At 43.4% G+C, this 23,826-nt stretch overlaps 1 protein-coding gene across 1 annotated transcript in view; it reads left to right on the top strand.

Moving 5' to 3' along the window:
* Nucleotides 1-23,826, top strand: part of HSPA14 (heat shock protein family A (Hsp70) member 14) — a 209,650-nt gene that overhangs the window by 41,559 nt on the left and 144,265 nt on the right. Inside the window, exons 2-3 of the mRNA XM_085652930.1 lie at nucleotides 9,006-9,086; nucleotides 9,173-9,255. Coding sequence (XP_085509056.1) covers nucleotides 9,006-9,086; nucleotides 9,173-9,255 — 164 coding nt within the window. The remainder of the gene's footprint in view (nucleotides 1-9,005; nucleotides 9,087-9,172; nucleotides 9,256-23,826) is intronic.

Raw genomic sequence — 23,826 nt, 5'->3', positions numbered from 1 at the left:
TGCTTGGTGTGGTTGTGTGTGTGTGTGCGGGGTTGTGCGGTTGTGGGTGCGAGTGCGGTTGTGGGTAGGTGTGGTTGGGTGTGTGCGGTTGTGTGTGTGTGGTTGTGTGTGAGTGCGGTTGTGGGTGCTGGTGTGGTTGTGGGTGTGTGGTTGGATGTGTAGTTGGGTGTGGTGTGTGTGGTTGTGTGTGTGTAGGTGGTTGTGTGGGTGTGGTTGTGGGTGTGGTTGTGTGTGTGTGGTGGTTGTGTGTGGGTGCGGTTGTGTGTGGTTGTGTGTGTGGTTGTGTGTGGTTGTGTGTGTGACAGTAATACTAAAAGCATCTCAAAATAAAGGAACACAAACATCGAGTTTGTGGAAAGAGAAAGCACGTTGTAAGTCAAACGGGCGCAGCAAAGCATTAACACAACAACAAAACAAACAAGATCACTTAGCGAAGACTGAGTGCTGATAATGGATACACACAGCCCATCATCTTAAGAGTTTGATTGCAGCCAATGTGCACTCAAACCTGCCCCCTCCTTGTGAGTTGCACCCCATATTTTATGAGTTGTAACTGCTGCACCCACCATAGCGCTTTGAGATCTAAAGCGGAACATAAGTCTAATCGATTAACCAGTCGCCAACATGCTGTGCTTTTAAAGAGAATCTGCCAAAAGTGTCCAGCTTCCTCATCATGTCCTCATGAAAGCGCCAACGAAAGGACTCCCTGAATGGTGCAACGGACATGAAGCAGCCGCTGCGATCAGAAATAAACACTGTGAACGTTGTCCAGTTTCACAGTAACATTTACTTAATGTTCTTTAAGTCACAAAACAGTAATACTAAAAGCATCTCAAAATAAAGGAACACAAACATAGAGTTTGTGGAAAGAGAAAGCACATTGTAAGTCAAACGGGCACAGCAAAGCATTAACACAACAACATGTTCTTTGATGTTTGATGTTCTTTGAACAAGAACATCAAAGGGACACCGCGAAAGGGATCGCAGGCGCTTAATGAGCATGACGAGGTTTGCCAGCCTCTGCTCCTAAGCGCGCGCCTGCGCACATGCACTTTAGCTCTAGGCTGGCCATGGTTGCATTTTTTTGAGCCCTCACAAAAAGTCTCTCCAGATCAGCGCATGCGCTGGGTCAGGCGAGACCTAAAAAGGGATGTGAGAAGTGCAATGGATCAGAAGATTTTCGCAAGAGCAAATATAGTATAACGTGTATTTGTAAGGCACACATTCGCCGTAGAGTGTATGTCACTGAAATAACAGATGTTTATTAATACCCAAATCAATAGTGGTCATTTTATCGACCTCTGAAGAATGAAAGACTGAGTGGGCCTGCCGCAATTCAAACCTGTTGCCATGCATATTTGCGCATCCAAAAATTGAATTTGCAAAAGTACCTTTTCCAGAAATACTCAAGGAAACTTTTGCAAATTTCTGAAAGTCATAAATTTGCACTAATGCTGCCTCAGATGTTGACTTGGATCTGCCAGTGCACTTTTGTCTCCTTAAGAATTGGACTCCTAACTTTTCATGTTGTCCCTAATAGTTTTACTTAAAATTGTTAATAGTGTAGGTACGATCCTGGGCCCATTTCCCTCTGTCCTTATTCGGCAGATCAGCAATTTTTAAGATGGTATCTCTCCCCTGATTATTATATCAGTTACAGAACCGCCCAAATCCTACACCGATCACGTAGTTCAGACAAATGAACGCGATCATAGGTCAATCCCTATCGGGGGCAGGGTTCTGCCTGGGTGGCCCGGAGAACCTATTTCCAATCTACATACTGCAGGGGAATGGCCACCCCAGATATCTAGGCATACCACGCAGTGTCCTACCTCCTTGTTCTTAATGACTGGTGGTATGGGGATGGACGCGGCCCGGCATATGCTGTGGAGCATTGGCTAATGGATGACACAACATTGCACACTCTCATGCACTCGGGGTCGGCACTTCGAGCCCTCCCACCGGCGACAAGGACGGTATTTTTGATATGGAAGCAATCTCTGCGCCGGATGGGTTGGTGGGGCCAACTGACCAGAGAGACTCCACAGTGGCATAATGGCCTCCTACCCCAGCTTTCGACACTGATCGGATTCAGTGGTTGGGAGAACATTGGTATATCCACGCTGGGGGCTGTGCTGCAGAGACAAACATTGAAATAATTCCAAGAACTTTAGCGAGCATTTGATATGCCTCATACGCAGTTTTATAAATATCTTCAGTTTCGTCATGCCCTCTCCCTCTATATTGCACACCTGGAAGCTATACCAGAATTGAACCCTATTGAGGCAAAGGACTTTATGGGCAATCTCGGGGACCATAAAATTACTCCAATATATATAAAACTATAGTCACTAATAGCCCTACCACATTAGACACTCCAAGAGGCCTGGCAGGGGGACTTGGGTCCACTAGATGAGGATGACTAAGCCAAGGCATTGGAATCCTTGTGCGGTGCGACAATAGCATCATGCCTGCGGCTCATACAATTTAAGTACCTTCATCGGGTCTATTTCACCAGGCACAAGCTGTGGTGGGCCGGCCTGGTGGAATCCCCATGCTGCCTGCGCTGTGGCAATACTGAGGGCACCTGGATACACACAGTATGGCAGTGCGCTACACTCCAAAGGTTTTAGTGAGGTGTTATGGAATGTCTTTCGGAGGTGCTGGGGTGGGACATACATATTTTGCCAAAATGAGTCCTTTTAAGTATTATGAAGGGTATAGGGGGCAACAGTTATAAACGCCATCTACTTGTTATAAACGTCTTACATTGGCGAAGCTGGATTTAGTCAAGACGTGGAAGGCCACATCCCCTCCCCTGATGGAGGAGGGGGCTGAACTTCTGTATGGGTTTAGAGCTTCCTGTTTTTAAAGCGGGGGGGGGGGGGGGGGTGCTCTCAGAAGCAGTCCAAAATATGGAAAAGATGGGCAGATTATCGTGGTTTATACCTAGAGCCTAGTTACCTCTATCTCATGAAATACTGAGACAGTTTGTGGCGGAATGGTTTCTTCTTTCATGTTTCAGAATCATTTGGCGGGGGTGGCAGAGGTCAGACGACATCAGAAATTGTATTATTGACATGCCACTATTTCTTAATCGTTTAAATGTTTGATTAGATGTTATAAATATCGGCATCAGTAATGTCACTCTGTATTTTGCTGTTTCTATCAGAAATCCTGGCTATACCAGGATATGTATGGCTGCTGACGCAATGAAATCTGTTTTGAAAGAAAAAAAATTGTGCATAAGGTAAAGACTTTTTAAAAGCTTCAGTTTTTTATGTGTACATGTTATTCTGAAAGCAAAAGAAAATCACCATCCGGCTTCTGTATAAAAGCTAGGAGCTTTATAAGAAGTCTCAAAGTTTTAAGTTTTGCAAACATGTATACTCTTTAGGCCTTATGTTAGCCGAGACCTTTTGATTTTACTAAAATTATACATATAATATTTTTACTCATAGGGGCTTTCAGCTTTCCCTTTTCATCCATCGTGTCATTCACATTTTAAGTCTGTTCACTACAACATGCAGCATGAGGTCAGCCCATTTCAGCCATTGGCTGACTTCCTAGGAGTGACAGAATTCTGCCCTTTCACAAAGAGTACTCCCACTCAAAGGAACTCCTTTAAATGCCAGGGACTATTATAGCAATGTGTGTTTTTAGAGACCAAAAACATAATGTTGCTTTTAGTCACTGTTTTTTTATTTATTTTTATTTAGAATGATTGGTCACCATAGTTTTTGCAGCAATAAAGATTTGCAAAAACGATGACAAAACAACAACAGCACTGACAAGTCCAGAAGGCTGGTGACCAACGACAGACCTGTTGGCTTTGTAATACTTGTTTTTCTCTACTAGAACCACTGTTGATGATTCATGCTGAACTTTGAGCTCAATATATAAGGATCAACAAGACTGTTATATGTTATTTCTCAGATGGGGTGGGATAAATAGGGCAAACCTCTATTGTTTGTTTGTGGACATTGAACTTAGAGCTCAAGGCATTTCCTTGCAGCTTGGACCCTAATAGTAAAGGCTTTGCATTAATGCATCGTATGTACAGGTTTGAACCATATACAGTTATAAATACCCGCCCCCCCCCCCCCCCCCCTCTCCCCCATTACAGGAATGGAGGAAGGAGGAAGTCTCACAGGCCATAGACTACTTGAATGGATCCACAGCTCCCGGCTCCGACGGTTTCACTGGCGACTTTTATAAAGCTTATAAACCACTACTGGTCCCACATTTGTTCAAAATGTACGCGGAATCCCTTGAATGTGGCTGTCTCCCTCCCACGCTATGTGAGGCTACCATTACGGTCTTACTTAAGCCAAATAAGCCTCCGTTCCATTGCGCCACGTTTGCACTTATAATTATAACACTAAAATACTGGCCAAGGTATTAGCTACCCACCTTTCTCAATTGATGGACTGTATAATTTCCGCCATGCAGTCTGGCTTTATACTGCACCGCTCCACTTCAATAAATCACCACACTTTATTCGCAATACTCAGCCAAATCTCTCCCACTGTCTCCTCTGTAGTTGTGCTACTAGATGCCGAAAAGGTATTTGATTCACTCGAATGGTCCTTCCTCCATGCCACACTGACAAAACTGGGCATGCCTAACTGCTTCGTAAATTAATTTGTCTGCTTTACCAAGACCCATTGGCCCTGCTACGCCTCAATGGTACACTCACAGCACCCTTCCCTTTCACATGATACTCAACAGGGTTGCCGACTTTCTCCTCTTTTATTTATAATTACCTTGGACTCTTTAGTTCGTCATCTGCAGGAAAAACATCTCCATAGGGGCCTTAGGTTTCCACATGGGACATTATTAGCTTCTCTTTATGCAGACGATGTATTGTTCATCCATAACCCCACAATCAATTTATCTCCGCTTGTACATGAGGCGCAGCAATTTGGGGTTTTCTCCGGTTTACATATCAACTGGAGCAAGTCCCAGTTATTCCCACTCATGGATGCCACTGTGTCTTGCGTCTTGGATTTCCCCCTGACGTGGGGCACAAATTCTGTCAAGTATTTGGACATTTATATCCACAGGGAGCACTCGGAGGTTATCCGTCACAACTATGCACCTGCTTTAGAGAAACTTGAAACACAGGTCGAAAAGTGGATTAAACTCCCACTGGGCGCATAGCAATCATTAAAATGGTTGTGTTGCCCCGCTTTCTTTATTTTGTTGTTAACAAAGGATGTTCCCCAGGTCCGAACTCCCGTACTGCCAGGTGACCCTCTATACAAGGTGGAGCCGGGCGCCCGTTGGGTTTGAGGGGAGCAAAGACGGCGCTGGGGCTCAGCGCCACGCTCCCGTGGATGAGGGTTGGTGCGGGCCGAGCAGCAGTAGGGTGTGCCCGTGAGAGTGCAGCCCGCGGAGCTCCATTGCTGTACCGCAAGGTACTGGGGCCCAGGACACACTGCTCTGGAAAGTCAGCTGAGAGTGAACTAGGGATTACACTGCAGCCAGGGCGCTGTGGATAACCCAATCACAACGTTGTATGGATTTACAACAGTTGGAAGAGTTTACAAGTGTGGAAACGGGTGAATATCAGCCTCTGGTGACATTGAACGGGGTAACTACACCTGACGTGCTGTTAAACTTAGTCGCCAGAACGGTTCTTTTTGACGCTCTTAAAGGCTTTTAGCAAAATGTCAACAAACAGGTGTTTCTTTATGTCTCCGGCATAGCAGTTGTTTACATTAATCAAGAGCCTACCGCAAACAAAATCGGTCAACAACTAGCGCCGTATGTCGATAGACTGTCCCCCATTTATGCCTTTTAAGTAGGATCGTGAACTTGTGTGTTGCGAGATCGCGCTATAAAACTACCCAAAAAATACATACCCAACTGCGATCGAAAGACTACCTATGGTAGGATGACCAGCATTTTAACGCCAAAAACCGGGACATTTAAAAAAAATAGCAGAAGGACTACAATTTTACCTCACCTGAGTACACAGAATGACAGTGCTCCTCAGCAGAGAATTACAGAAGAGACAGTAAGAACATAAATAGAATGCAATGTTTAAAGTCAGCAGCATGTCTGTGTGTGTGTGTGTGGCTCTGTGTAAGTGTGGGTGGCTGTGTGTGTGTGGGAGGCTCTATGTGTGTATGTGTGTGCCTCTGTGTGTGTGTGTGTGTGTGTGGCTCAGTGTGGGTGGCTCTATGTGAGTGTGGGTTGCTCTATGTGAATAGCTCTGTGTAGGTGGCTCTGTGTGTGTGTGGCTCTGTGTGTGTGGGTGGCTTTGTGTGTGTGGCTCTGAGTGTGGGTGCAAATGCAATAGGTCTCGCATTTGAGAGAGATTAAGCTATTGACATTGTAAATAACAATGCCGTTTCTTTAAATGTTTTAAAAACAAAAACCTAAACAAAAATAATGTCATGAGCAATGCAAATAGCTCTAACTTTAACGATGCCGAGACCATTGCATTGTAAATGCTTGTTATATTATTGGTCATCTCTTTGCATTACCTCTTAGGCTCTAAATGTTATCCTTTTGTTCTTCTTGTTATTTTTTTTTAGAGCTATGTAATATTTTTGTATCTTTTTCTTTTGCTGGGTAACCTGCTGTACCACATATGAAAACTTTATTTTACAGAACTGGTAATTGGCTTCACTGTATGTCTTTGTTGAAAAATGATAAATAATTTTTTAAAAAAATACAGATCTTCATTTAGTGGAAGGCAATCCTTTCACAGATCCATACTGTACATTGGACAAATTAAACATGAAAACTTGTTGCCATTGGCCCCAAACGATATGTCCTTGGCGATAGGAATTCCACACTCCTGCATATCCAGTTACTTTGGTGCGCACTTCAGGATTATGTGTGTGTTGGCCAGAAAGGCATCCAGTCACACAGGGCTGACATCAAACCTACTTAAGTGTGCTCATGCAGATAAACGTAGACCGTATCATTAGCTTCTTATATTCTTGACAATATAATATAATTTGGCCAATGGACAAGTAGGCCCAAATGCTTAAGTACTGCAAAGCCATCCTGGCAGTGTTGGAATCATTGATGCCATGCCCCTTCGTTGTCAGTTCCTTGTGTGGGTCACCGCAGTATGTTACTCACAAAGCAATTAGCAATACCAAGAAAAGAGTGAACATGTGAGGCAGCTGCTGTCCACCTGAATGCTTCTCCCGTCGCTGAACCTGGCGACCTATCGTCTCTGCAAAATATGTGCCCATAGACCTTCATCATAGGCTACCAGAAATCATATTTGTCCTTGTTAAGGGTCAGATTTGCATCTGACAAAGTACCACAGACTTTAATATGTGCTTGTCTTATTCTTTTCTGGGGTTTGCCAGACTCTAGCATATCATCACTGACGTTCAGACAGCTTGGATACACTTTGGATATTTATTCTTGCAATAGTTAATCTCTTAATGGTATGCCATAACAAAATCTTTTTTTATTACAATAGAACCATGCGGGGAGCAAATGTGCTGATCTAGCTTAAGCACGATTCCATTTCTAGATAGTTCCCTTTGTTCAAATCTAGTTTTTCAAGAATACCTGTTCTGATTTATTTGATGTAATTTGTCCTAAATTGTTGTAGCGAGACAAGATGGATTTTCACTAGTTTACACAGATATGTATTTGTCCATCTTGTTCTGGTTTATTTAGCAATAGAGACTTGTCAGTGGCTCAATAATGTATTGTAATAGGAGATTGTCCATTTCTCCTTCAACCTGTCAACCTGTCTTCCAAGCTTGAAGGGAATTCCTCTGCGATGCTATGGTGCAGTCCTATTTTCTTCAATGTGTCATCTCATGCATTTGTACTTTAGCTCTTCCAAGTCTTGAAACCATTTTTGGACTCGTCTACTTGCATAAAGTTCGTCAAATGTCTCAGGTGCGAGCTATTTCGAGGATAAGGCTATAGTGGAAATATTTATTTTTATACTGCTTTGGTGCACAGTCTTTTTACAGCATCTTTGCGAGTGCATTATGGTAGTCACCTTATTTTTCCATAGTGGCAATGTTAGTGCTTGCATTAACATGTAGGCAGACTAGTATTTTATTTTATGCATATAGTTTTTTTTATAGCACAAGCATGACCCTAATCGAGAGTCCTAGAGTGCTTTCACAAATCGATTGAAACATAGTTTTTATAACCAGAGGAAATGTAAAGGCAGTAATAAAGAGAAGATCATTTTGTGTGTTTTTATCAGCTACAGACACGAGTACCAGAAGCATAGGTTCAGCAGTTGAATGTAGGTATTTCTTAAGACCTTTCCTAAAGAGAGTGAAGGAACCGGCTTTTTAAGTGTTTGATGAGAACCCTTTTCAGATCTTAGTAGCATTACCAGAGAAGGTACGTTTCATTGTACAATGTCTTTTTTTTCAAATTTGGGATGGTTAAGGCATAAGGAAGCCTTACTTCCACGGTCATTGCTTCCTCCTGTTAAGGACATGTTGTTTGCCGTGTAATTTGTGGTGTTCCTATGTAGTGCCTTGCAGGTAATACATGGAGTCTTGTAATAATAATAATAATTGTATGTGCTGCGAGCTTCAAGAGGAAGCTTTTAGGACGATTTAAGTGATGCCAACAATGAATGTAGTGATCTAATTGAAACTTCTTGTTCTGGAAATGTGTAGCGCGGCTTTAGTTAGTTAATTTACAAACTGTTAGTTTTGAATTTATATTCGACTTTCGTTGCCAGTATGGAGTCGCAGTTGTCTAAACAGACCTACAGCAGGGACTGCACTGAAAGTGAAATACATTTTATTTGTTACACCGTGGAGTATGCAGTAGCTGATCCTGTTTAGAAGACCTCCTGCTACAAAAGAAATGCAAACTAAAGGTCCTAAAAGCAGATTATTGTATTTTTATTGTTCATATCACTGGTACAATTATAACTGAAAGGCTGTCTGTTGTATTTGTGCACACAGAACTCTGAAGTACAGCAAATCATATATGATTACCATGTGACGTTCACACACGTTTTCTAATTATTTCTTGTGGATTGCCAGGATGGACGTGCTGACGTGGTTGCAAACGATGCAGGCGACCGAGTCACCCCAGCTGTTGTTGCATATTCCGAAAATGAAGTGGTAATATTCTTTTCGTACTTCTAAATAGTTGATGTTATTGAAAGTTGTATTTTTTCAAGCTAGTTAATGATTTTTTTTTCTTGCAGATCGTTGGCTTGGCAGCTAAGCAAAACCGAGTAAGAAATGCGTCAAATACCATAGTAAAGGTCAAGCAGATTTTAGGCCGAAGGTAAATACATATGCTCTAATGTTAAGTTTTGTTTTCTTTTGTAAGTAGCAGAAGCTTCAAATTTAAAGTAGAGCAGAAAATCTCATGAGTTGAACCCTCTGCTCATCCTACCTACTGAGCTGACCTCATCGCCTAAAAATTGAGTCACTATAAGACTTCCTGTTGCACTCCGTATGCCAAGTATCCCATTTGCCATGTAGTGTCAATGTTTTTTTAAAATGTATACCTCGACATTCTGATAGTTAAAAAATGCTAATTCGATATATTTTCTACAACTCGGAGCCATGTGTACCGCAGATTATTTAGAAAGTGGTTTGGTGGTGACGGAAAAGAGGATTTAAACAATAAAGGGTACTTTTGTACTTGGACACATGTTTTGTTGTCTTGAGAAATGCCGTATTTAATCTGTTCAAAGCTAAAATATTTTATTTTTTTGCCCAAAAAAGTTTTAAAGTAATGCCATGCTTCTCTTCCTTGGTCTGATGCCAGAACTTTGCCTGTGTAGGCTTTTTCCTCATTCCATCATGAGAGAGCGCTTACTCTGAATCCGTTGAAACAGTATCACACTGGCTATTTTTCTCTATTCTGCTTTAAACATGCTGATATTTCTGTTCCACCTCAACTCTGGTATAGCAGAAACGTTAATGCAACCCAGTTACTTTAAAAATGCTCTACATTGTCTGTTTAATCTGGATGTGCTTTCAGGATTGATTTCTAGCCATTTAGGTGGCTTTTCAACCCTCCTGCCATTCTCCTCTTTGATCCTGCTACATGGTACTGCACCAGTGTACAGACTTATTTAACTTATTTAGATCCGCTACAATTCCATTGACGGCTCCAAACACTTTGCTCATGATTTCTCCTCACCCCCAATGTCTTTACAGCCCTCATTAATTGATTATTAACTCACTCGGCTCTCTTCTGGTAGCTTTCGGCCCCAGATTTCTTCCTAGCTGGATTTTCACACCCTGTTGTGTCCCCAGGATCTCAGATCACCCTTTTTATTGTTTCTGTTCTAATTATTTCATTTTGTAGGAAACATGCACAGATAAGCTGTTTGTTGTAACCTTTCTGGCCCTCTAGGCTCCTCAGTTACCGTAAGAGATGTGCGTGTACTCTTCATCTTTCATCTGAATATCAATAGACCAGAATAAGCTATCACTGACTCTAAACTCTAAGGTTTCCCTTCCCTTAATTTGTGGTCCTCTGCTCCGTGGAGTGGAGTGCTTATTTGATGTGTGAGAACTGCATCTATTCGCGTGGTCACTCCCCATTTTTGTGGACTGATGCTGCTGTTGTTTTGACTCTGGGCACTGGAACACTTTTCTGACCCCTAAAACATGTTGAGTTGACTAACACCTACTTAGCATAGTTGTATGTTGCAACAACGAAGGCTTTACAACGGTAAAGTCTTAAGAACAATGTTGTAGATAAAACCAGGTCCACAACGCGTTTCTTCTTAAGGTTGCTTTATTAAGTTACACAGGAAACACAAGAGCGGACTCTCCACAGCAGAAGCCAAACGCAACTGCCAACAGAGAGAACACAGAACCATGAAGCAACATAGAACATAGTGATAGGAACATTCCACAAGCCCAGAGCAATCTCAACAAGGAGAAAAACCCAGAACATGTACTACACATATTCTTTCTTTCTAATAAAAGAAAAAGAAAAAAACACCTTAACACACAAAATCTTGCAAATATGCTGGAGCCCTTCTAAACCTTTGAACCCGACTCTGTGGCAAAGGCAAAGGAAGAGGAATAGAATCTGGAACAGAGTGAACACCAGAAGAGCTAGAATCCCCCCACCCACCAACCACATGGGAAGCAGGAGGCACCGAGCTAGATTCGTGTGGCAAGGGCGCCAAAAGATAACCACTGTTATCTTCCGCTGAAGAAGGTTCACACCCGCTGGCCAGAGACACACCCCTTTCATAAAGAGCCACTCGTCTAAAGTTCCAGCACTCCCCATTGTTCAGGATAACACAATGATCCAAGACCTTCTTCACAGTAAAAGGTCCCTTGAACTTAGACAACCCTCTTGCAATTCTACCACTCTTGACCTTAACTAAATCACCCACCCGGAAAGGACGCCGAGTGAACGAAGAAACAACAGAAGAGGGGTTCTTTTGTAAAGACACAACCCGCTTCATCCAAGCAGGAACAAGTTTGGAACCAGGCGTGCGCCCCCTCATCAGTTGGAAAGGTGACTGATGCCCCTCTACCAAGGATGTAGTGCGATAGGCCCACAACATCTCATCAACCATCTTCCTAACAATGAGACCCTCAGAAGAAGCCATCTGAATAATGCCCTTCACCACTCTGTTAGCCCTTTCACAAATCCCATTGCCCTGAGGGTTGTACAAGGAGGTACGATGATGAGCAATACCGCAACCCTTAAGGAAAGACTGCATTTCCAAAGAGGTGAGTTGGGTACCATTGTCCGTGATGAGCACCGACGGCAGACCCTCATCTCTAAACAAACCACCCAAAAATCCAATAGTCCTTTCAGTAGTAATGTTGTTAGAGAATTCCATCACCAACCACTTAGAGTACACATCAACCACCACAATGGCATACCTGTCCTTCTCATGAAGTTCACCCATTGGACCAATAAAGTCCAAACAAATACTGTGCCACGGTGAACCAGGGATTTGTATGTGAGTTTGTGAGGAGCTGGGACCAACCTTAAGTCTCTTTTCGCCCTCCTTACAAGTAGAACAATTCACCACCCAGTCCACCACCTGTGCGTCCATACCCGGCCACCAGAAATTATCTCTCAACCGACGTTGTGTGAGAGTTTGGCCCAAATGGCCCTCATGGGCCAGAGCCAACAATTTCCTTCTCAAACCACCGGGAGGTACAAACCTTTCGCCTTTGACGATTAAATTATCCGTGATAAGAGAAAGATCCTCCAAAACTTTTAGAAAAGGACGTACCGAAACTGAAACAGTACTCTCCCTCCTAGAACCAAGCTTGATAAGCTTAATGACTTCTTGTAACGTAACATCAGCAGACATCTCACGCTCCCAATCAACAGCCTGAAAAACGCCTTCCCCGACAAACACAGCATCTTCAATAGAAGCAACCGCAATATCATCCTCAGATGAGGGCGGAGCTCCTACAGTCTTCCAATCTAGCGACAACCTTGAAAGGCAATCAGCCTGAGTGTTCCTCCATCCCTGAATATATTGGACAGTGTATTGGAATTCCTGAAGCTTGGAAGCAAGCCTAGCTAATCTAGCCGAGCCTTTACCCGTCCCACCCGGAGAGAGAATCTTAATGAGAGGCTTGTGGTCGGTTTTGAGCACGAACTTTAAGCCCCACAGGTAGGTTCGAAAATGTTCGACTGCCCATGAAGCTGCCAGAGCCTCCCTTTCGATAACTGAGTAATTCTTCTCAGCATCGGTTAAAGTTCGTGACGCAAAAGCAACAGTACGCTCATCCTGACCAGAGATCTGCGAAAGCATAGCCCCAAGACCGGTGGCACTGGCATCCACCGTCACCACGGAACTCTTCTTAATGTCAAACGGGGTAAGAACCTTTGCCTCACAAATCTCACTTTTAATAGCTTCGAAAGACTCTTGTACCTCAGTAGACCACACAAAGCCAATACCTCTCTTCAGCAGTGACCTCAAACATGAAGTCTTGTCGGAAAAATTCTTGACAAACTTAGCATAATATTCGATAAGCCCCATGAAGGACCGCAACTGATCTTTATCCCGAGGTTGTGGAGCAGAGCGAATCGCCCTACACAGATCCTCTTTCGGACTCACCCCACTTGCACTAATGGTGTACCCTAAGTAGTCTACACGCTCCGACAAAAATTTGCATTTATCTTTGCGCAATGTCAAGCCAGCCACCAAAAGCCTGTCTAACACTATCTTGAGAGTGACATTATGTTGCTCCACTGATTGCCTATAGATCAAAATGTCGTCTTGAAAGTAGACAGTATTCCCTACTCCCTCAAGGAGGTCGGAGACCATCCTTTGAAATACACTGGCAGCTGAATTGAGCCCAAAAGGCAAGCGGGTAAATTGAAACGTGCCAAAAGGTGTAATGAAGGCAGTTAAATGCTTAGAGTCCTTATGTAAGTTAATCTGGTGGTAAGCACTTCTGAGATCCAACTTGGAAAATACCTTAGCGCCATGTAGAGTAGTGACCAACTCAGAAATGTTGGGAAGGGGAAAGGTGTCCGCAACCACACAATCATTCAAAGACCTCAAATCAACACAAAAACGGAGCTTGCCGTCCGATTTCTTTGTGACGACTATGGGAGAAACCCAGGGTGAGGCTTCAACTGGTTCAATTACTCCAGAAGCTAACATCTCATCGATCATGTTCTTAACCTCTTGTCTAACAACGATTGGGACTCGCCTGACCTTGTGCTGCACTGGGATGGAATGCTCCCTCAGAACAATTCGATGAGAATACCCTCTGAGTTGACCTAAGCTTTCCCTAAATACAGCACTAGCATCCCCCAAAATCTTCTCCAACTCATTATCTTCAATTATCATCACCTGTGGTGAAGCACGGGGGTTGACAATAATTGCCAAGTCATACTGGTGAACCCAACCCAAAATTGCCGGGCCAGACCTAGAAACATAAACTTTTCCATGTATGTTCCTGTAAGAGAAAACAATGAATGCATTGAAGTACCCCAAAATATCAATGGTCTCGCCCTGATATCCACCCGGGGAAATGTCTTTAGGTAAAAGATGCCTAGTACCGCAATTGAGGAGGAAAAGATCATGTGGGATAATGGTGTACCTTGAGCCTGTATCCACCATTAAGTGAATTTCTTTGCCATCTATGGTGAAAAGTGCCTTAGGCCTGACTTTGCGCTTGTCACTCAACACCATAGATGAGTCACCATCGACGACTAGAATTTTGTGGCCTTCTTCATCCAATAATACACCATTATCCACAGAAGCCACAGAAGAACGAGGTTTGCTACGACAAACTCTCGCATAATGACCCACCCGACCACACTTCAAACATTCTTGTTTAGCTGCAAAACAAAACTTGGAGTCTGAAGGATGAACAGTGCTGCCGCACCTATTACACATGCGCGTTACAGGCGACTTCTGTGTAGTGGGATTTTTGACGAAAGGAACTTTTTTGACAAACTTCTTGTTTTTCACCGCAGCTATGTCAACCTGCTCTCCAGGAGAGTAAGTTTGTTCTGAGCATTCTTGACAGGAAATTTCATTGACGTCACCAGAACTCTTCTTTTCAAGTTCCTTCATACACCCTTGAGACTCCTCTACAATTTTAGCTAATTCTATCGCAGTCTGTAGGTTAGGATTTTTCGCCGCCCAAAGACGTTCTTGGATCTTCTTGTTGTTACACTGTACAATAAGTTGATCCCTAATAAGTTCATCCGTCATCCCACCAAACTTGCATTTCACTGACATCTCTCTCAACCTGGCAACAAAGTCATCGATTGATTCTCCTGTTCTCTGACTCTTTGTGTAGAATCTGTATCTATTCATGACTAAGTTCTCCTCCTTCGCATATCTTACCTCGAGCCTACAAATAGCCTCTTTATACTCGTCAGGAACAGGTTGCCCATTAGCTTGTAGTGCTTGAGGTAAATAGCGAAAAATGCGTTGACCTTCTTTGCCCAAAGAACCCAGTAAGAGTGCTTTTTTCCGTTTTGCAGAATATTCTTGCGCATCTAAAGCATCTAAATAGTTGTCAAACATCGGAAACCAATCATCCCAAGAGATGCTAGGTTGTCCTGGAAGGGCCAAAAAACTAGGAGGAAGAACAATAGATGGATTCTCATTTGTCATGGCTGTCCGGGAACATTCCACAAGCCCAGAGCAATCTCAACTAGGAGAAAAACCCAGAACATGTACTACAAACAACCTGCCTTTACATTGAAAGTTTTTACCACAGATATGCCTTTACCACGAAAATGTAAGTGTTTGGCAGGTAAGTATAAACTCTTTTTTATTATACATATCTATATAAGTATAATGGGTTTATACTTGCCTGTAAAATACCTACATCTTCGTGGTAAAGGCATGCATGGTAAAGCCATGTGTGTGGTAAAAACATTATAGGTAAGTATAAAAAAAATACTGCCACCCCGTACCCCTACGTACCCTAAAAATACCCTTGCTACTCAAATACCCATAACCCACCCTAAACCCTTAAACTGCCCTTGCTACTCAAAAACCCATAACCCACCAAAAAACCCTAAAAATACCCTTGCCATCCAAAGACCTATCCCTAACCTAAATCCTCAACTGACCCTAAAATTACCCTTGTCACCCAAAAACCAATACCCACCCTAATCCCTAAAATTACCCTTACCAACTAAAAACCCATACCCACCCTAAACCCTAAAATAACACTTGCCACACAGTCATACCCACTCTAAACCCTTAAAATACCCTTGCCATCCTATATATACACATATATAATACACACATATATAAAATACACGTAATACCTTTAATACGTACCAAAATTATTATATTTACATGTTCATCTTTTTACTATGAGTATGCCTTTACCATTTTACCACATCATTTTTTGCACAGGCATACTTTACAAAATAAAATAATTTGTTGTAAAAACTTGTGCTGCAGCAATGTTGTTGTTGTAATGCCTTGTTTGTTAAGGCTCTTGTTGTTTACCCTTCATTGTAAAGTCTGTTTCCCAATTGGCATATTTCTTTTTTCTATAAGTCCATAATATATGGTGCCCAAATACACCCATGGTTTAGAAATTTAAATATAAACCACAAAAAGTGTGCCTGGTAAAACGGAAGAAAGACCGAAATCTGTGTTTATGTATTTGGAAAAATTATTTATTTAGTACGCGAACCCTCACCCATCTAAATATGGCATGCTTGATCATAAGGTCCCCTTCTCACACAGGACCAAAGGTACTTGGTGTGGGCCACAACTCTCCAAAGGAGAGGAGCGTCTTGAGTTGTTTTTTATAGCCGAGATTAGAGACCGGTATGGGTGAGAGAGGCAGAATGCTAATATGTGTACGGTGAATTACAACTATCTCCTGGTATGCTAAATTTCAATTTTATTCCGGTGCTTCCAAGGGCTAGAGGTAAAAACAGTAAAGGGGAAGGTGAAAGTGTTATCTTCCCTATAAGGGCAAGATGTTTCTACCTTAGTTTTTATACAACGTTTCTTGCTTTTATCTTCTCTAGCGTGCATCCACGACAACAGGATCCACCCTGGCATCCAGTATTAATATGAAACATCAGAGGTAAGGAGGGGAGTTTCCACTCCAGTCCGGTGCACAACCAATAGGATTGTTCATCATCTAATTGCTAACAAATGCGAATTCTCCAAAATAATGATTCCGAAATATTCCAAATGAATTTCTTGTGTAGATTTTATTTCTCGTTGGTAATCACACGTAAGATGCGGTCGCATTTAAACAACTTCTTGTGCTGCAGATATGCCCATCCAGGCCTGGTTGCACGCTAGAGAAGATAAAAGCAAGAAACGTTGTATAAATACTGTAAAGTGAAGCTTATAAAGATAGGTGTGCACTGTAAAACCTTTTTTTTGCGCTGAAAGTTCCGCCCTACTTACATGTTGAACCCGCTGCCAAATGGATTTATTGGACAGAACACACGTAGGATGCTTCATCCTGGAAAGATATCTAGAAGAACTATGTTTTTACCATTTTGGATTACGAACTTCTTGTCAATAACATGTGTACAGGGATATGCAATTTTGGATTATCGCTATCAGTTGTCATATTGTAGTATCAGTGTTTTGAATACTTGAGGGAGGGTGGGGTACAGGAACACTTTTGTCTTGAGAGAAGTTCTCATTTAAGTTCTCGTCATTGCAAACATTTACTGCCTAGAACAAAGCGGGCCCACACTTACGGAGGTTTATAGCAGAGGATTATGGGTATGGTAGTTTTTGAGGATCGACAACATCCGAGTAGATTCAATGCTATTTGTCATAGGAGAGGGGCGGAGTTATTACGTTCAAATTTAAAAGCTAGGAGAGGGGCGGAGTTATAACGTTCAAATTTAAAAGCGTGGAAAACAGAAGTAACGTTTTTAGAACGCCGCTTTCAGTGGAGAAAATAAGCTGGGAAAGTGACCGCATTGTTTGAAATGACTAAGGTACAAGGGAAGATTCCAGGCCTGTTTAGTTTAAACAGCGCGAGCGAAGAGGACAGGGGCAGAAGGTTCACATACCAGGGTGGTTACCTTTGATGGGACAATGTAATCAAACAATGTCGTTATAGAAGCATTTTTATGTTTAGAGGGAGAACGTTGAATTGAATCGACTAAATATGACATGACACATGCACAATTTGTTCCTTTTTTAAGATGGCATTGTAATATCATGTTCTTTTTACTTATAGTGAACCCCTGACGAAGGGCCAACTTTGGCCCGAAATGCATTGGGTATGAGAAGCTTTGTCATCGAGGATGTTTGTTGTATTTATTGCATGCTCAGAAAAAGGCATGGATGGGCATATCTGCAGCACAATAAGTTGTTTAAATGCGACCGCATCTTACGTGTGATTACCAACGAGAAATAAAATCTACACAAGAAATTCATTTGGAATATTTCGGAATCCTTATTTTGGAGAATTCATATTTGTTAGCAATTAGATGATGAACAATCCTATTGGTTGTGCACCGGACTGGAGTGGAAACTCCCCTCCTTACCTCTGATGTTTCTACCTTAGTTTTGACATAATTCATAGGTTATGGGACATTCGGCAGGACCAATAATCAACAATTCCACCATTGTTCTACCTTAGCAGAAGATAAAAGTAGAACCAATGAGTATTGCATATGCATAAATCTCAATGACATCCAAATCCATTCAATGTAAACATACAAGGGTTAGTGTGCCCAGTCACCAGTGTGAGTACTAGTAAAATTGGCGTGAATATGAGCGGAATGAACCTTACCCTATCCAAATGGGATGCTTAGCTCATTCTCAAGCCTAAATAAAAGCCACCTAGATCACAGAGCTACATATCACAACAAGAAAACAAAAAGAAGAGAAATTGTAAGAGTAGGTACAAGTGTGTCACCCAAAAGCACAGGTAAGTTATTTAGCATGCCCTTGAAATGATCATCGTGAGGTGTCCACTAACACCGTCTATCGCTCAATATTGTTTCTTTATTTTTATCACAGAGTGACGTTGATTATTGGTGCTGACGAAGGCACTTGAACGCATAAATTAGGACCAAGTTAGGGCAGAAACATTTTGACCTTATAGGGGAGATACTACTTTCAACTTCTCCTCACTGTTTTTACCTCTACACCTTGGATGCACCGTAATAAAATTGAAATTTAGCCTACCAGAATATAGTTTTAATTCACGTTACATATATTAGCATACTGTCTCTCTCACCCATACCTGTTTCTAATATAGGCTTTAAAAAACACCTCATGGAGAGTTGTATCCTGCACCAGGTACCTTTGGTCCTGGTGTGAGGGGGTACCCTATGATGAGGCATGCCTCCTAGGATGGGTAAGGGTTCTCGTCCTAAATAAATAATTTTTTTCACATACATAAACACATTTTTCTTCCTTTTTACCTGGCATATTTCTTTGTGGTTTATATCAGCTAGGGAGTGGCATGCTGTCTGGTTGAGGTGCACGCTCACACTAAACCCCCTTTTGTGTTTTGGTAGAAATTTAAATGACACCCATGGACTACATCGGTACTGTGACATCCGCTGGTGTGACCAGGCAGACATGACTCCAAGCCTATCACTGCAGCCTGGCAGCTTCATCTTAGCCCTTCAACCCGGCCAGTCAAACTCTTTCGTCCAGAGAAAACCTTCCTTTTAAATATGAATAAGTCATCCCTAGGTAGGCCTTGCAGCCCATAAGGCATGTTACATGGTATTTAAAAGTAGAGATCTAGATATTTAAAGTCAGCATGTCCTTATAGTGATTAGCACCCTATAGCTGTTTTCACTGTAGGAAGGCTGCCTTACCCATAGCAAAACATTAGGGGAGCAATATTAATTATTCATTTTGATATCTCAAGGTAGAGACCAGCTAGTAACATAATTCAAGGACAATATTTAATAATTATTAATAACCCAACTCAATGATGAAGTGTGCTTTTAATAAATATTAAGGGAAAGGGACTTTAATAAAGTTACTTTTCCCAGTCTTGAAGCGCCTGAAGGCTAATTTGCATTAGCCTCTATACCCAGCTGGTGAATAGCCCTCTTGAGATGTGAAAAATTCTCACAGAGCAGAGTCAGCGGTCTGGCTGTGAAGAGGTATTTTGTCACTACCACTTCCGCTATCACTCGGGACGTGCCTATTCACCGCTCCTGACTTTCGCCCAGGCTCGAGTCCCGTAGCCTCTTCTAACCAAGCCGAAAAAATTCGCCCCACACCTCTCGGGGGTTGCATCGATCCCCCGGAGAGCTTGTTCAGCCCTCGGCACCAGGCGGGCGGAGCGCGGGCTACAGCGGAGGACAAGCGGTGGACAGCGCAGCCGTGTTGGCCTTTGGCGGATGCAAGCTGCCGCGCCTGAGGCCCACAAGCAGGTGTGCTACGAGGCGCGCCACGAGGCCAGGCTCTGGGAGCGTGCTGTGTGATTTGGAGTGTCGCTGCGGGAGTGGTCCTAGCAGCACATCGGAAACATCGGAGACTGTGGTGAGTCTCGCATAGTGCGAACGCCGGATCTGCCCCCTCACTGTGACCCAGACCAACAGCCCGCTCGGCTCTCTCTCGTTGGGGTGAAGACTTGGCCCGACTTTTGCGGAGGGGTCGCTGCATTAAGGCCCCCACCACGACCCTGCAATGATCCTGCACTGCAATGATCAGATTGTTCCTAGAGGGCCATCTGAGTAGACAAGGCATACGCCGGTGCATCACAGGAGGCAGGGGGAGTTTTCTGCTTGTGTGGAGCTCAGGAGGCCCGGCCTGACTAGACTACGAGTCCCAGCAGCCACACGCTCCAGCCCCTCCAGACAGCCGCTACTTCACGCCTCGCTTTACGCCTCGTGGCACCTGCTGCCAGGCGAAGCTTGTTCGAGATTGGGAAAGGTCAGGTCGGGCCCTCCCTTTGACAAAACCATAACCATAACTATAAGGTTAGTGTTTTGTGATTTGTTTTGTTTCATCGTGCCACCATTTGGTTTTTTGACTTCAAGGTGTAGTTGTAGAGCCGGTCTCATCTATGGCCTCTAAAGGGGGTAAGGGGAGACCCTCTGCTACAGGTGGGTCAGTGGCTGGGTCTTTGGACCGATTTATTATCAGGGCAACTTCAGTATTGGACCATGAAATCGCTCTGACTGAGTGGCGTCTATCATTAGACCCGACGTACTCGAAGCGGTCATCTCTGGGTGAGTTCATGCATGTTAGATCACCAGAGAAACAGACTGCCTTGAGTAGTGACACTCCTCCCCTGTTTGAAGGGAGTCATCAGTCCTCATTGGCTCCAGAGAGCTCTTTCATCATTCCGCCACTATTGGAGCTTGCTCCTATCACCAAGTCTGTCGCCCCGGTACTCAAAGAGCCTGTTTCTTGTTCACCTCCCCGACCACTAACGAGGTCAACCTGTAATACCTCCAACCAAGTTGTGGCCCAATCTAAGGAACCTGCCACAAAGAGAAAGCGAGGTGGGGGTCCACAGAGGAGTAAAAACCCTAAAAACCTGAAGCTCCAACTACCCCGTGGAATGGGCGTGATAGAGCCTACAGCAATATCCCCTAGGATGGAGGCACGTCCACCTTCTCCTTCTCTTTTGACGGGCCCACTAAACTCTGATACAATGGATCCTCCTCTTCAACTAGTCGGAGATGACTTTTGGGCGAAAATGGGAATTTTACTTACCTCTTCATTACAACCACTCCTTGAAAGACTATCTTTAATTGAGGATAAACTTTCACACTTAGAGCTATCTCTTTCAAATAATCATTTGAACAATATTTTGCCAGGGGGGGGGGACACCCTGAGCCATCTGATGTAACTTCCAATATAATTACTAATCTCCCTACTCTGTCTAGTCAATGCCCCCCTTTGCCTCCCAATACAACATTAGCCCGTTTAAGGGGGGCTGTCGAGTTGGGCACCATTGGGAAACCCGGCAATGTAACACGGGGTGAGGGAGCTTTTAATAAGGTAACAAATCTAGCGACTTCTACCCAGGGGGGTGGTCCCACGTATGGCCCAATGAGAAAAAATAAAGTAGATGAATCCGGTAGGTGCCCCCCAAGTTGTGATCCAAAGAGTTCTAGCTTGCCATGCGTTGATTTGCCTCCTGAATCAATCCCGTATGTTGTTGTTTTGGTTGGTGTCCCGGGACTGGACCAAGGTAAAGAGGAATCGTATTCTGATTTGAAAAACAAGTGCACCCACTGGTTAAATATTAATAGACCATTACCTCCACAGGTGTATAGTGAAATTCTATTTGCTCGTAGAGTAAGTTGGGTAGGGAAAAAAAGAAACCCATCGAGGGCGACTGTATTCTGATTAACTTTAGAGATAGCCAGATAGTTGATCATATATGCGATTGGCATCAGCCAAGGGCGACTAAAGGGATACGGTCCTTACCTTTAACATATTTTTATCCCCCTCACCCTCTCTATTTTTCTTCAAATAGTAGGGGGCAACAATGGGAATGGAATGACTTCATGCCGCAGGCGGAGAGAGTAATGAAAAGACGATGTAATTATGAAAAACTCCCATCTTTTGTTCTCCCTCTATCTAACAGATTTAATTGTTTAGACCATGTAGATTGACTGACCATGAACAGCCAAAGTTTGCGAATTGATGAGGGAGTTATGGTTAATGCTCAGATATTTACCTTGAATAGGGAAGCAGCGATTAAAGAAACTACCAGGGGAAATATTGGTGATTCTGAGGGGGTTGTATACTACACCCCTCCTGGTAGGATGGGGTGCCAGCAGGGTATTAATATTACCATGGGCCAACTTATTCCTTCTCCCCAGGCTATAATAGCTCAAACATCTCAGGGAGATATGGCGCTTGATAATCCTCCACTGATAAGCAATGACAGGCCATTCAAGGAGCATGCTATAGGGGAATTAGCCAGTCATCAGGTTGCCACTGGGGAAAATTTTGGTAGCTACGAGGAGATGACCCTGTCAGTGGCCCCTGAGAGAGGGCTCTCTATCATGGACCTGCAGGGTTCTAAGGCAGCCACACCATCAGGGCTAAGTATGCTGTCCTGGAATATAGCTGGGTTATCCCCTAAAATGATTATCACTGAGTGGGTTGAATACATTGATACCCACGAGATCTGTTTATTTCAGGAGAGCTCGGCATTGAAGCCTTTGCATAGAGTAGGGTTTGCCACTTACTGTAAATCAGCAGTCCAAGGAACTAGGGGCAGACCATCGGGGGTTTGTGTATCTGGATCGGTACACATCTCGGCTGTTTAGTTAAACCGATGGATACCCACTCCCCTGATATCTTATGTATTATTCTATCTCTTAAAGACTTCCCCAAAGTGGCTATTATTAATGTACACTCTCGTCCCGTAAGGTATGGGCAAACTTCACAAACGCTAGATTGTCTGTCAGCCTTCCTTGCGTCATTGCCTGAGCAAGTTCTTCTTATTATTTCTGTGGAGATTTCAACTGCCACTTCGAACCCCTAAATGGGTTATCCCACCCCATAACGGGTGATGAGGATTTAACGTGGGGAATTCCAACGCGTAATCATTATCCGATAAGGGGTTGGACTCCCTTAGCCCTACAGTTGACCTCAGTCACTCTTAATTACTCGCTGAGGGCATGTAATGGTCGAATACACACAGACAATCCAGGGAAACACACCTTTGAAAGAAATGGCCAGGCATCCACAATTGACTATATTCTGGTGAAGGTGGATTTCTGGCATAGGATAGTGAATTTCCTGGTACAGTCTCGTCCTGAAAGCGATCACAATCCGCTGGTTGTTACCCTGGACTGGTGTCAATTGGGAGCAGGGCAATCTGAGCCTACCGAGCTCCCCACTAATTTATTCATTGCAGAGGGAGGTAGAAGAATTCGATGGGGAACTTTTTTACAAACACCGGAGGCAAAGGCTGCACTGTATAACTCTATTATACCCTTTCTGGAAAGGGCTAGTTCCATTGCAGATAGAGTCAGTGTCACTGACTCTTTAGAGGAGCTGGGGGACAACCACCTGGATTTGGTTGAAACCCGGGCAGAGTTCTTCTATACTACTCCAACCCATAATAGAAGGGAACAGAGAGGCATCAGTCCCTGGTACAATAGGGCCTGCAGAGATGCAAGGAATGTTTTGCTGACTCAACCACGCGAGGGCGATACTCTACGTATTAGGGAGGCAAGGGCTTTCTTTAAGAGACTCACATTAGAAGCAAAATCTGAATGGGAAATTGAGAGGTGGCAGGCCATCAAGAAAGCTTAAGACGTTAGGGACCCCAGAGGGTTCTGGAATTTGGTGAAGACAGGCATTCCCGAAGGTAAGAATGCAATTGAGCCAAACCTTGGGGAGGAAGTCTGGCGAGCCCATTTCCAAGTGTTATACACCAAGTCCCAATTAGGATCAGCTGTAAATGGGCTGCTAGTAATTGATTCTATTTATGT

Source organism: Triturus cristatus, chromosome 4_1 (genome assembly GCF_964204655.1).
Source record: "Triturus cristatus chromosome 4_1, aTriCri1.1, whole genome shotgun sequence".
NCBI lineage: Eukaryota > Metazoa > Chordata > Amphibia > Caudata > Salamandridae > Triturus > Triturus cristatus.
The sequence above is the reverse complement of the archived record's forward strand: the minus strand, read 5'-3'. Positions and strand labels throughout refer to the sequence as shown.